The sequence below is a fragment of the Solanum verrucosum genome, unplaced genomic scaffold, assembly GCF_900185275.1.
Source record: "Solanum verrucosum unplaced genomic scaffold, falcon-dt-bn FXZP01000277.1, whole genome shotgun sequence".
NCBI classification, from domain to species: Eukaryota; Viridiplantae; Streptophyta; class Magnoliopsida; order Solanales; family Solanaceae; genus Solanum; species Solanum verrucosum.
Window position 1 is genome coordinate 2016402 of NW_026019945.1, and position 13126 is coordinate 2029527.

A 13126-nucleotide genomic window follows, 5' to 3' on the forward strand; every position below is an offset into this window, starting at 1 on the left:
ATCAAACAAAACTCTACTAGCAAGATAAATACTCTTTAAAGAGCAATGGACTGACGCACACAGCGCAACAACTCGAGTGCCCCTCAGACAAAGTCGAAACCGTGACCAATGACGTGTTCTGCAACAAAAATACTACTACTATTTGAGTAAATGAGCATTCAATCATGTAGAACAGCAAAATCAGACAAGGGAAAACTGCTTCAAGGGAACACATTAGAATGAACCGTCATCTGAACTTCTTCAGGGTCCCTTCTCACATGCCACGTATATCTATCTAGAACACCAGCATTTGGTTGGTTCTTGAAAGTTACATAAAAGGATAGAGCGAAGAACAATCCAAAAGCCACCTATAAAAGACATCATAACAGTTAAACCAGTAAAGGTCCGTTGTTAAGACAATAGAATTTGCAGCTCTCCGTTCTTGGTTGTCACCGAGTTACCTTCTGTGATTAATGTCATAAGGCTCAATCTGTTGGATCAGTGTTGTCTTCCATTTAGTTCTCAGTTCCAGATTCATATATTCTTATTCATGGTCTCTCCATCCAAAGTACGATCACATCAAGACTCTAGGTCCAAATTCAGATGTTTTGATTCACAAGCTCCTTCCTTAATCCAAGATCATTTGACATGTACAATTGCTAATCTACAAAAACATTTGATTATAGTCATTGTTGGAGGACTTCCCGTACACGTTTATTATGTTTCCTCTTGTTATCTCTTGTTACTTGCGAGTCCGTCTGTCATCAAAGTCTATCAGCTACACAGATTGCATCATGGTTTTTCTTATGTTTATTAAGATGAGTTGCTCATGATACAAACAGGCAATGGAACAGGAACTCTCCTCTAACTTTATGCTTCACTTAGGTATGAGTTAAATAAATACCATTCGAATCATCAAACAGAAGATGGACCGAAGGCTTTAGTATATCAACACTGCATAAGTGATATAGTAATTGCAAAGTGGCGTAGTAGACGGAAGCAAAAGCAAAAACAAATAACTCAAATGCAATCAGAAAAGAAACCAGAAACTGGATGTTCATAAAGACACCATTATTATTCACAAATGAGAGACAGAAAGGAACAGAAAGCGAAAACACATTGATGATCCTTTAAGACCATAATGCAAACACATATCCACCACAATGGGCAACAGACACAGCCAGACAACACGACAACCAACAACAGGCAACTTAAAAACCACCACGGAGACGGAGGACAAGGTGCAGAGTGGACTCCTTCTGGATATTGTAGTCGGCAAGGGTGCGTCCATCTTCAAGCTGCTTACCAGCAAAGATCAGCCTCTGCTGGTCTGGTGGGATCCCCTCCTTGTCCTGAATCTTAGCTTTCACATTGTCGATGGTGTCAGAACTCTCCACCTCCAAGGTGATGGTCTTCCCGGTTAAGGTCTTCACAAAGATCTGCATTCCTCCCCTCAGCCTCAGCACCAAGTGAAGGGTGGACTCCTTCTGAATGTTGTAGTCCGCAAGGGTGCGGCCATCCTCAAGCTGTTTACCAGCGAAGATCAACCTCTGCTGGTCTGGGGGGATACCCTCCTTGTCTTGGATCTTGGCCTTGACATTGTCAATGGTGTCGGAGCTCTCAACCTCCAGGGTGATGGTCTTCCCGGTAAGGGTCTTAACAAAAATCTGCATACCACCACGGAGACGGAGGACAAGGTGAAGGGTGGACTCCTTCTGGATGTTGTAGTCAGCTAGGGTGCGGCCATCCTCCAATTGCTTTCCAGCGAAGATCAACCTCTGCTGGTCTGGGGGAATTCCCTCCTTGTCCTGGATCTTAGCCTTGACATTATCAATGGTGTCGGAGCTTTCAACCTCCAAAGTGATGGTCTTTCCGGTGAGGGTCTTAACAAAAATCTGCATACCACCACGGAGACGGAGGACAAGATGGAGGGTAGACTCCTTCTGGATGTTGTAGTCAGCTAGGGTGCGGCCGTCCTCCAATTGCTTACCAGCGAAGATCAACCTCTGCTGGTCTGGGGGAATTCCTTCCTTATCCTGGATCTTAGCCTTCACGTTGTCAATGGTGTCGGAGCTTTCCACCTCCAAAGTGATGGTCTTTCCGGTAAGAGTCTTAACGAAGATCTGCATACCACCACGGAGACGGAGGACCAAATGTAGGGTAGACTCCTTCTGGATGTTGTAGTCAGCTAGGGTGCGGCCATCTTCCAACTGTTTCCCTGCAAAGATCAACCTCTGCTGGTCTGGGGGAATGCCTTCCTTATCCTGGATCTTAGCCTTAACATTGTCAATGGTGTCTGAGCTTTCGACCTCAAGGGTAATCGTCTTACCCGTAAGAGTCTTAACGAAGATCTGCATACCACCACGTAGACGGAGCACCAAATGGAGGGTAGACTCCTTCTGGATGTTGTAATCAGCTAGAGTACGTCCGTCCTCCAACTGCTTTCCGGCGAAGATAAGCCTTTGCTGATCCGGGGGAATTCCTTCCTTATCCTGAATCTTAGCCTTAACGTTGTCGATTGTATCAGAACTTTCCACCTCTAGGGTGATGGTCTTTCCGGTGAGAGTTTTCACAAAGATCTGCATCTGCAAATTCATAAAAACAACAATCAGAACAACGAAAAAACTCAAATTTTAGGGCTTTTTACACTCCCTGATTATCTGATTCGAGAATTAAAACCAAACAATCTAAAACACGGGGAAAAAACTCAAATTTTAGGGCTTTTTCATCAAAACAACCGGAAAAACTCAAATTTTAGGCCTTTAGAATCAACGACAAAAAAACACAAATTCTAGGGCTTTTTCATCAAATCAACCGGGAAAAAAAATCAAATTTAAGGCCTTTTTATCAAACCGACAAACAAAAAAACTCAAATTCTAGGGCTTTATCATCAAATCACCCGGAAAACCCCAAATTTTAGGCCTTTAGAATCTAACCGACGAAAAAACTCTAATTTTAAACCTTTAGCATCAATTCGACGGAAAAAAAACTCAAATTAGGGGCTTTTTCATCAAAACAACGGGAAAAAAACTCAAATTTTAGGGCTTTAACAGCACCTGATTAGCTAATTCGAGAATCTAAACAGACAAAAACCAAAAAATAGAGAAGATTTCTAACCTTGAAAGAGAAATTTGAAGGCAATTGAGAGAAATTATAATAGAAATCAGATAGAAGATGAAAAATTGAGGTGCAGAAAGCTTCATTTTATAGATGGCATGGCCGACTCTAGACGAAACCGCCTCATTGGGTTAACCAATTATATGAGGACACGTGTAATAATGAGGTGTAGTGTACCAAAACAACACGCAAAAGCTACCTTTCCTTTTTATTTATGTGGTGGGGAAAATTAGGAGAATGAGGTTGACACTTACACGCTCCTTTAGAAAAAACTAGAAAAATGTAGGTCATGTGAAAAAATATACTAAAAATAACTTTATTTTATTTTAGGTATTTTTTTATTATTTAATATATGCTCTAATATAGCGCATTTTAAGTTTAACATGAACATGACCTTAAATATAAGAGTTTAAATATAGCAAATTAGGGTATAATAATCGTTGATAATCGAGCTCTAACCCCATATTGATATTTGTTATTTAAATTTGATTGAAAATATTTTATTTAAATTGAGAGTCTATTAGAAACACTTTTTTTTTTTTATATCTAAGAGGTAAGTATTAGATTCCATGAAATTATATTAGTGTCTTATTAGGTTAAAGTTAATAATTTATTGATAAAAAAAAGTCACTTGACTTCACTCTTTTTACTCAAATTTATTTAAGTAATACAAAATTTATTTTATGTCTTCTTAATGACCTTTTTTTTATTGGATAAATTTAGTAATTTGGTTATAAAATTAGTTTATTTCATGAAATTTAAGTAAGATTGAATTGCTTTACATTATCAAATATAATTTAGTGACGTTGGTATAATAAAATAATTAAATTGACCTCTTGCTTTATAAGAAATATTATTATTATTATTATTATTATTATTATTATTATTATTATATTGCATATAAAAATCAATCAATGTGAATAATGAATTGTTTTTTTGTGTGTCTGTCGTTATCATTATGAAGAAATAATCAAGTTGCTTACTATTTCAATCTGGGTATATGTAATTGATGACCAAAATCTTGTCATCCTCATCAACAAAATTAATGTAAATATTAATAAAACTTTTTAAGCTGAAATTGTCTTGGATATAAAGTGAATTTAAAAAATCATAAAATTGAGATTTCAAATATTAGTTTAGTGTAGAATTATTAGACAATTTATATTTATTTATATGTTCAAATCTGATTGATAAAATTACTCGGTACCCATATTCAAAAAAACCTTGTAAAATTTGATATACATGTAAAATCAAATTGGGGTATTTGATTCTGTATAAAGTTGATCAATGATTACTCCCTCCCCTTTTCTCTTTTACATTTTTATTCGAAAATTTCTTTCCTCCTTTTTCATTATTTAATTATTTATTAATCATCACTTTCCTCTTTTTTAAAAGCAAAAAAAAAGGATTAGTTGAACCAAAATTGTACGTAAGATTTTTGTCCTTTTTTTTTACTTCCACGGTATTTAGTTCCTCAAAATGAGGTTTAGAATAAATAGAATATACAAAAAATTATTTGAAAAATAAAAAATATTTTCGATAAACAAGATTCAACAAAGAGAGCCCAAATCTACTACTCATATTGTTTATTTGTCATTATTTTTCGTTTAATATTTGATATCTATATAACTATTTAATTTACGTTATATATGACTCAATTTTTAAAAAAATATTTTTTATTAATTAACCGCATTCAGTGCATCATATTCTTTGGCGATTACTACTCATATTATTGTGGGTAGTAGATGTTTTAGGTGCAAACGGCTTCTTCGTGGATCGTTACGTTAAAAGCGGCATAATTGACCTCTTCTTCAAAACTAGGGGCACTTATTATGCATCCACTTGACACTTGCTTTTGTTTGGTTTTTTTTTTTTCTTTTTTGTCAACTACCCCAATTTGAATTTACTTGATTAAGATATTTTTATGGACCTACTTAATATTATATTGTATTTAATAATTTATTTTAAAATGAAAGATTCTTTTTTTGTTGTAAGTGGTGTCTTTTTAAAAGTTAGAAAAATGCATATCCATTCAAGGTGGGCACGGATTTTAAGTAAAGTAGTTGTGAATTGTGGTGATAAAGCAACGACGTCGATAACTTTGAGATACACAAATTAATATGCCTTAGTTATTATATTAAATTACTCATAAATCACTTTGGCTTGTTATAATTTCAACGACATAAACAAGAAAATGAGGAGGGGATATCAAAATTATTTTTTGAGTTTTTATTATAGTATATTCAATTAAGTTGATGAATTATTCATAAATTATGTCATGATACAAAGTTACAAATAAAAATATATGTCTACAAGAGTTATGTTAATCAATTTATTTTATGTTATATTTAAAAATATTTGTCACAATGAATTACTTACTTATCATAAAAGATCGTCTTGAGTTTGAAACTACACACAAAGAAGAGGAGTAAATATATCAAAAGGTCACTCAAATATGTGAATTTATTTGAGAAAGTCACTCAACTTAGTTTTGTATCAATAAAGACACTTAATTTATGGATTTTCTTTTATAAAGTCATTCAAGTAAACTAATTTTTCTACAATTAAATTATAATCAAAAGGTAAAAGAGATAATTGCACAAACCACCCTTCAAGTTTAGTTTCCTAATACTTACTTTCATTGTAGTTATAATATATATGGTAAAAGTTGTTTTTTTTTTAAAGATGAAAAATGTCTTTTTTTAATAGGGAAAATTGTATTTAATAACAAACTATTAATTCAAATTAAATGTTATAACCACAATTTGATTTAATTGTAACCCGTAGCAAACTGTTGTCATTCACCTCTCTCACTTTATACAAACACAAATGTATAAATTGTGTTTCTATTTGTATAAAACGAGAGAAAATTGTATATACACATGCAAAAACCTATATCTTCGTCCTATACACTTATAATTATACAATACAAATCTTCCCCTGCCCAGTTCTTTTTTGTCTTTCTCTCTTTCTCGTTTTATACAAACACATATTATACAAAATACAACGTATAATTTGTGTTTGTATAAAGCAAGAGAGAGATATTTGATAGACAAACATTTTATTTCGATTCAATTGTATACAGATTCAAATTTTATGCATATATACAAACACATAAAATTGAATTGAGAGACTGCCAACGATTTATACAAACGAGAGGCTGCCAGCGATTTATACAAATGAGAGGCTACCATCAATTTTATACAAATTTGATGCCCCCAACGATTTATACAATCTGATGCTCCATAGCAAACATAAAGTTTGTTATAGAGCGCAATTATGCAAACTATAGTTATAACATACAAATATGATTTTTATGTTTGCTAAATTTGAAATTTGCTATTTTTTATATAATAAAGATTTGGTGTGATTTTCATTACCTTTTATCTTTTTTGCATTGTTGCCTTATTCATTAGTTAATTATTTTATTTTATCGATTTTCCTACCCTTTTTATTAGAATTCTACCTTGTATCTGACTTTTTGTTTGTAATCTTATATAAGCTTATTTTTTCGTATCGTTGATACGTAACATTATGAAACGAACAGAAACTATATACCATCTATTCAAATGCTATATACATCCGAAATTTTCTTGTTTAATTTTTTTGTTCTTCATTGAAGAACTTTTCCTACTACAGCATAGGTCTCCAGTCAAAAGTAAATATACTAAGTAGCATTTACAACAATAATTTATCCAGTGTAATCCCAAGAGTGGCCGTTTAGAGAGAGTTATGATATACATATATCTTATCCCTAACTTTGTGGCGACTAAAGGGGTGGTTTCTGATTTACTACTCGCATTTATGTAAAAAATACATGAAATGTGATCAGAATATTCAATAGTTTAAGTACTATACCATATCTCAATTTACAAAAATGATGGCAAATGTAGCACAAGACAAGTTATTTTTCCAAGTTTACCTGTAAGGAGAGTTTCCCCCTTGTAACTTGACCAAAGAATAATATGAACCATATTTTCCTATAGAAAGTAGATCAGAATGTGAGCCTTGTTCTGCAACTATTCCATCCTTTATAACAGCAATGGAACTAGCTTTCTGTATTGTAGAAAGGCGATGAGCCACGACAATGCATGTTCGTCCAACCATCATTTTCTCTAGTGCTTCTTGGACCGCGCTTTCAGATACAGTGTCAAGAGCACTAGTTGCTTCATCTAACAACAGGATTTTCGGGCTCTTGAGTATTGCTCGGGCAATGGCTATTCGTTGTTTCTGACCTCCTGATAGTTGCACTCCCCTTTGTCCACATTGTGTTTCATATCCATCATTCATTCCACTGCATCACAGAAGTAAATGAGTTATTGGTTGTTACAGAATGTATATAGACTTTATTCTTAGTAATGTACATAAGACATAGTTAGGTAGCAGACTCGTAGTGATCCTTCTTTATTTCTTTCCTAAGTTAGCACTAAGGTACTGTATTTATACATTGCGTACCTATTGGAATAAGACAACAACTAACTCCATTCGATTACATGGTATCAGAGCCAGGTCAGGTCCATCTTGATCACGCTCTAGTTGGGCTTGGGTGTGAAGAGGGTGTTAGAGTGTCACATTGGTGGGGAATGGACTGGTGATTTGTTTATATAAACTTGGGCAATTCTCGCTCATGAACTAACTTTTGGGGTTGAGTTAGGCTTAGGTGTCATATTATGGTAAATTTAAAGTTCGTGCAACAGTTTTCTTTAGCAAATGACATTTATTATGGAAGAACTTCAAATAAATTGGTGATGAATGTATATCTGACCTTATAAATTCATGAGCATTAGCAAGCACAGCAGCCTTTATTATCTCAGATTCGCTGGCGTTCTCTTTTCCATATGCAATGTTCTCATAGATAGTTCCTGCAAAGAGAGTTGGTTCTTGGCTAACTAATGCAATACTTTGCCTCAGGGATCTCAAGTTGTAGTCTTTTACATCCCTTTCGTCGATATAGACTGATCCTTTATCTGGATCATAAAATCTTTCAATAAGCCCAATGATCGTTGATTTTCCACAACCACTTTGTCCAACTAATGCTACTGTGGTTCCTGCACTTATCTTGAGGCTTAATCCTCTGAAAATCAACTGATCTGGTCTTGATGGATAAGCAAAGAATACTCTTTTCAGCTCCACACGTCCCCTTATTTGTGTTCTCGTTGCATCTGTTGCTGATGAATTATCTGGATTGATCTCGGTGTTTCTGTCGAGGATTGCAAAGACTGAACCCACAGCATTATTTCCTCTAGATATATCTTTAGTCATGCTTCCTGCCTCAGCAATAGTATAAGCAGTGAAAAGCAATGCTAGAAATGCTTGAAAAAGTTTCTCAGGAGATATGTCCCCTTGTGACAATAGTTTTCCGCCATACCAGTAAGCTAAAGCTGTAGAAGCTGCAGCTAGGAATTGAGAGCTACATAGACCCACACCGGCATACCAAGATTGTCGTATGCTTTCCTTTCTAGGACCTTCTAATGAGTCTCTAAAGAGTCCTACTATCCTTTTCTGAGATGAGAAAGCAGTTATTGTTCTATGATTAATAACAGCTTCACTTGCTAATTGGCTTCCCTCTCTTTGAGCTTTCTGTGCTTTTACAGACATACTCTTCATCAGTACAGTCCTCGCGTAAAAACTTCCAATGAGCAAAGGCTGAGCTGCCATCATCACTAAGGACAGCTTCCATGTTAGGAAAAGTCCTAATGTATAAGCAAATGTAGCAGCAAAGAATGCTTGAGCTAGTAATGACATACGGTCTCCCACAAGGGAACGAACCATGTTTGCTTCAGTTGATAGCCGAGCACATATGGCTGCACTCGTGTTCTCGTCTTGATCAAACCATTTGATCTCAAACGTCATGAGTTTGGCAAGCAGCATTTCCCTTATCCTTCTGGTTAGCCTTTCTCCCATGACAGAAAAATTGTAGTGTTGGATAACATTCGTGAAGAAGTTGAAAACAGCAAGACCTATGAATATGAAAGAATAGATCCTCGCGTGGGATTGGATGGAGGATTTATCAGGCCGGAAGTAAACAGATATAACTGCCCCCACGCAGTAGGCATTTATTGGCTGAACAGCTCCCGAGCCTATCGCTCCTATGCATCCGAGCAAAGCTCTACCCCATTCAGGAGCATTCATTTGGAGTAAACGCAATTGTGAAGGTGCTGGATGAGCCTCTTTTGTGAAATGGTTATCATAACTTTCATATGATTCTTCGTACTGGACGGAGTAAGGAACTGACAATGGTGTACTTCTAGAAAATGCTGGACTGAACGAGTACATAACCGGTGTGGCTGCTGCACTAGATATCATGTTGAATGGACTTTGAGGGGTATTACTACCTTTTCGATAGCTACTTCTTCCACCAGTTTTTTGATTAGGGGTATTGGCAACATCATTTAATGTGGCTAGTTGCTGCAGCTGCACCATTTTGTAATACTCTCCACCTTCACCGTCAGTCATTTGCATAAGCTCTTCGTGTGTTCCAGACTCGATTACTCTCCCTTGTTGAAGAACTACTATCCTATTTGCCATTCTAATGGTAGACAGACGGTGAGCTATGACGATTGCAGTTCTTCCCATAGATGCATGATCCAGGGCCTCTTGTACAACTCTTTCAGATTGTGAATCCAATGCACTTGTAGCTTCATCAAGCAGCAGGACTTTTGGATCTCTTATCAAAGCCCTCGCTATGGCTATTCGCTGCTTTTGTCCTCCAGATAACTGCAGACCAAATTGCCCAACCTGCAACATTTGAAGGTACAATTATAAAAAGGACTTAGAACACAGTAAGACTTGTAGTGATGTGGTTTTCTTTTTACTCCCTCCGTTTCAATTTGTTTGTCTTACTTTCCTTTTTAGTCCATTTAAAAAAGAATGCCGCTTTCCTTTTTTGGCAACTCGTTAGTTCTCACTTTCCAGATGGAATGTTTAAGACTACACGATTAAACGACATTTTGATACATTCTACATATCTTTAATTTAAGATCATAAGATTCAGAAGTATTCTTTACTTTTTTAAACTCAGTGCCAAGTCAAAACCAGACAAACAAATTGAAACGGAGCTAGGGAGTATTATGAAACTGCGGCTATGTACCTGAGTTTCATATGCATCTGGTAACTTTACAATGAAATCATGAGCATTTGCAGCTTTTGTTGCCTTTTCCACTTCTTCCATAGTTGCTCCCTCTTTGCCAAATAGTATGTTCTCTTTTATGGTTGTTGCAAAGAGAATTGGTTCTTGATTAACAAGACCTATTTGGGACCTCAGCCACTTTATATGGAGTTTCTTTATCTTGTGACCATCCAACGAAATATCGCCTTCAATGGGATCGTAGAATCTCTGAAGCAATGAAATGATTGTGGACTTTCCTGAACCACTACCCCCAACAAGTCCTGTAGTTTTCCCAGGTGAAATTCTAAGATTCAGGCCTTGCAAGATAGGTGTATCAGGCCTTGAGGGGTAACTGAAGTATACACCATTGAATTCAATTTCTCCTCTTACATATGACAATGCTTTCCCCTTCTTGTCGTCAGTGTCAATTGCAGGTTGTCGATCAATCATCTCTGTGATCCGAATTGCAGCAGACTTTGCCTCCGTGATTGCTGTAAGATTTGGAAGAGCCGACAGAATGTTTCTGCAAAAACATGAACAGCTTAATCAACATCATTTCTAGCAACATATAGAGAGAGACTAAAAACATGAGTATTAAGGTAAGAACTATATTGCTCGGATCCTCCAAAATGCACTACTTTTGGAGGATTCGACACCTACCTAGTGACATATTTTGAAGAGTCCGAGCAACATAGGGTGTAAGAAAACTTACAATCCTCCCATAAGAACATTGAAACCTGCTACAAATACATCACCACCTTTTTCTCCATGTTTGCTAACTAGAATCGATCCGAGCCATGCTTGAAAAGCCCAACTAATATAAACCATTCCCAAGCTACCTAGCAACAACCCTCTAGCAAATCCTTGTTTAATTCCTAGTTCCATAACTCTCTGCAACGATTGGCTGAACTTCTCAAGAGTTTGGTTCTCAGCCACATAAGAGTACAATGTTCTTATAGAAGAGATAGCTTGTTCTGCTATTCCCCCGGCGACTCCATATGACTCTATCATCTGCATTCCCACATTCATCATCAGTGTACCAAATCCAAGTCCAGGAATGATGAACATTAAGGTGAATGGTATCGCGGCCAACGTAATCTTCCATGAGAGTAGAAAGGCAAAGATATGACAGAACAGGAAGGATGACATGTAAGCCAGGCAATCAGGTATCTGCATCAAAGCACAAAATAAAGATTAGAGGCCATAAAATGTAAAACTTGAGAATAAAGATTGGCTATTACATTTTTTCCTATTAACTGAAAATAATTCTATAGTTATACTACATTATTTGAGAAGCAAAAGTATTACTACTACTACTATAAATCTTCTGGTTAAGTATGGCAGCATATAAACACATCATGTTTGATGTTTCTTCACAGATCACCTTGCAGTGGCAGAACTCCATTGACACAAGGGTCGTCACTTGAACATCTCTCGCTAGAAAATTATACTATGTATATAAGTTAAATATTACTCTAGTACCTTTTATACATGTATACCAAATCTTGGCTCCCTTGACGAGTATATTGTTGTTGTTATAACTATTTACAACAAAAAAAAATATTCACAACACTAATGGAAGAGAATATATACATACCTTCTCGCCTATGGTGATTTGGATGGTAGTTGAATCAGCTGATACAGTCGAAATTACTTGATAAGTAGTGGAAGATTCAGCTGCCTGTGTATCGAAAAATCCAACTTCTTGCCTCAGAACAGATTTTAGGTACTCTAATCTCATTCTAGATGTTTGTCTTTCTGCAGTTCTTGCCCAACATAATCCTTCTGCACTCACAAATGTTTCAATATGTCATCTTTTGTTACAATCACGAAAAAAGAAAGACAATCCAGGATTTGAAGTTTGCAAGTTTTTATAACAATCTCAAGTTAATATATAATACTAATGATCAAGTTCACAGTCAAATAATCCAAGGATTAATAGTGTTACTATTTACCCTCACGCTGGAGGTGCTCAACCACTTGAACAAGCCTCACTTGTCGTTGATCCGCCTTTTTGTGTTAAATTAAGAGAGAAATCCTACATAATGAACCTTAGCTTCACTTACCAACAAAAGCAGCCAGTCCAACTCCAAATGCAACATAGAGTAACCTGAGAGAATACTGCAATAAAATGAAAACAAAACACACTCTTAACTAATGTTTACTACTAATTAATATGCAAATTAAAGCTAATTAATCATTGTGTCACCTTGTTGACAGTCTTCATAGAAACAGAGTTACTTAGATTTCCATAATCATTAATTACATCACTAAGCACAAACATCATTAGAGGAATCTGAAGACCATCTCCCATACTTCCTAATGTCCCAAAGAACATTAACAACTTATCTTTTTTATCAGCAAATCTAAACATGCCTTGTTTATTATTACCTCCCATTATAGAAACAATACACAAAAACTCTATAATTATTCTTGTTTTTATAACATGCTTGTTGCAGGCCACAGGGCAGATTATTAACTAAATGGGAATATGCAATAAGTTTATATTTGCCGGCTTTGTTTGTTGGTAGCCTTAAAACTTTACAAATTTGTTGGTTTTGTCAATTCCTGCAAGACAATGATAGCTTGCTTGGTCTCCTTGTTTTTAATTATTTCTTAGTTCCTATCGTGAGTCGATACAAAATTTAAAGTTATTAGTACTAAATTGGTCAATTCGATATTTGTATTGAATCTCGATTAATTAATTTGGATTTGCGCTGAGTAGGTCTATTTGGGGATAACACTTCCTGCTTAAGGAATTAGTAGTCATAATCCAGTGCATCATATTCCTTGATGGTGTTGAGGGATTTAAAGTACATAATAATATATAATGTATATCAACATATTATAATAAGTAATATGCTTTGTTTTCTAGGTTATTTATTATACTTTTTACTAAAGTTGTAGTTATTATCTATTAAA

The 13126-nt window shown here is 35.5% G+C and overlaps 2 protein-coding genes across 6 annotated transcripts; both read right to left on the minus strand.

Moving 5' to 3' along the window:
• Positions 1-1035: 1035 nt before the first annotated feature.
• On the minus strand, positions 1036-3208 carry LOC125840914 (polyubiquitin 11). Of its 5 annotated transcripts, none has more exons than XM_049519918.1 (3): positions 3097-3153; positions 1984-2564; positions 1036-1527 (listed from the first exon to the last, which is right to left on the minus strand). In XM_049519918.1, the coding sequence occupies exons 2-3, from the start codon at positions 2562-2564 to the stop codon at positions 1191-1193; spliced, it is 918 nt and encodes a 305-aa protein (XP_049375875.1). In that variant the 5' UTR covers positions 3097-3153; the 3' UTR covers positions 1036-1190. The 5 variants fall into 5 exon arrangements, with proteins under 5 accessions (XP_049375875.1, XP_049375859.1, XP_049375867.1 ...); XM_049519902.1 differs by having other exon boundaries at positions 1036-1755; XM_049519910.1 differs by having other exon boundaries at positions 1756-2564.
• Positions 3209-6996: 3788 nt separating this feature from the next.
• On the minus strand, positions 6997-12602 carry LOC125807552 (putative multidrug resistance protein). Its single transcript, XM_049487284.1, has 7 exons — positions 12414-12602; positions 12271-12325; positions 11802-11989; positions 10917-11374; positions 10187-10727; positions 7862-9834; positions 6997-7390 (listed from the first exon to the last, which is right to left on the minus strand). Exons 1-7 carry the CDS (start codon positions 12600-12602, stop codon positions 7015-7017), a joined length of 3780 nt encoding a protein of 1259 aa, XP_049343241.1. The 3' UTR covers positions 6997-7014.
• Positions 12603-13126: the final 524 nt, after the last annotated feature.

What these genes read in the sequence shown, in the direction of transcription:
- LOC125807552 (XM_049487284.1), bottom strand. Translation starts at nt 12,602, where the DNA reads ATGGGAGGTAATAATAAACAAGGCATGTTTAGATTTGCTGATAAAAAA. An exon ending in AAATCACCATAGGCGAGAAG is followed by an intron (nt 11,375 to 11,801) that starts GTATGTATATAT and finishes GCTTTGATGCAG; the next exon opens with ATACCTGATTGCCTGGCTTA. An exon ending in AATGTTCTTATGGGAGGATT is followed by an intron (nt 10,728 to 10,916) that starts GTAAGTTTTCTT and finishes ATGTTTTTGCAG; the next exon opens with AAACATTCTGTCGGCTCTTC.
- LOC125840914 (XM_049519897.1), bottom strand. Translation starts at nt 2,564, where the DNA reads ATGCAGATCTTTGTGAAAACTCTCACCGGAAAGACCATCACCCTAGAG.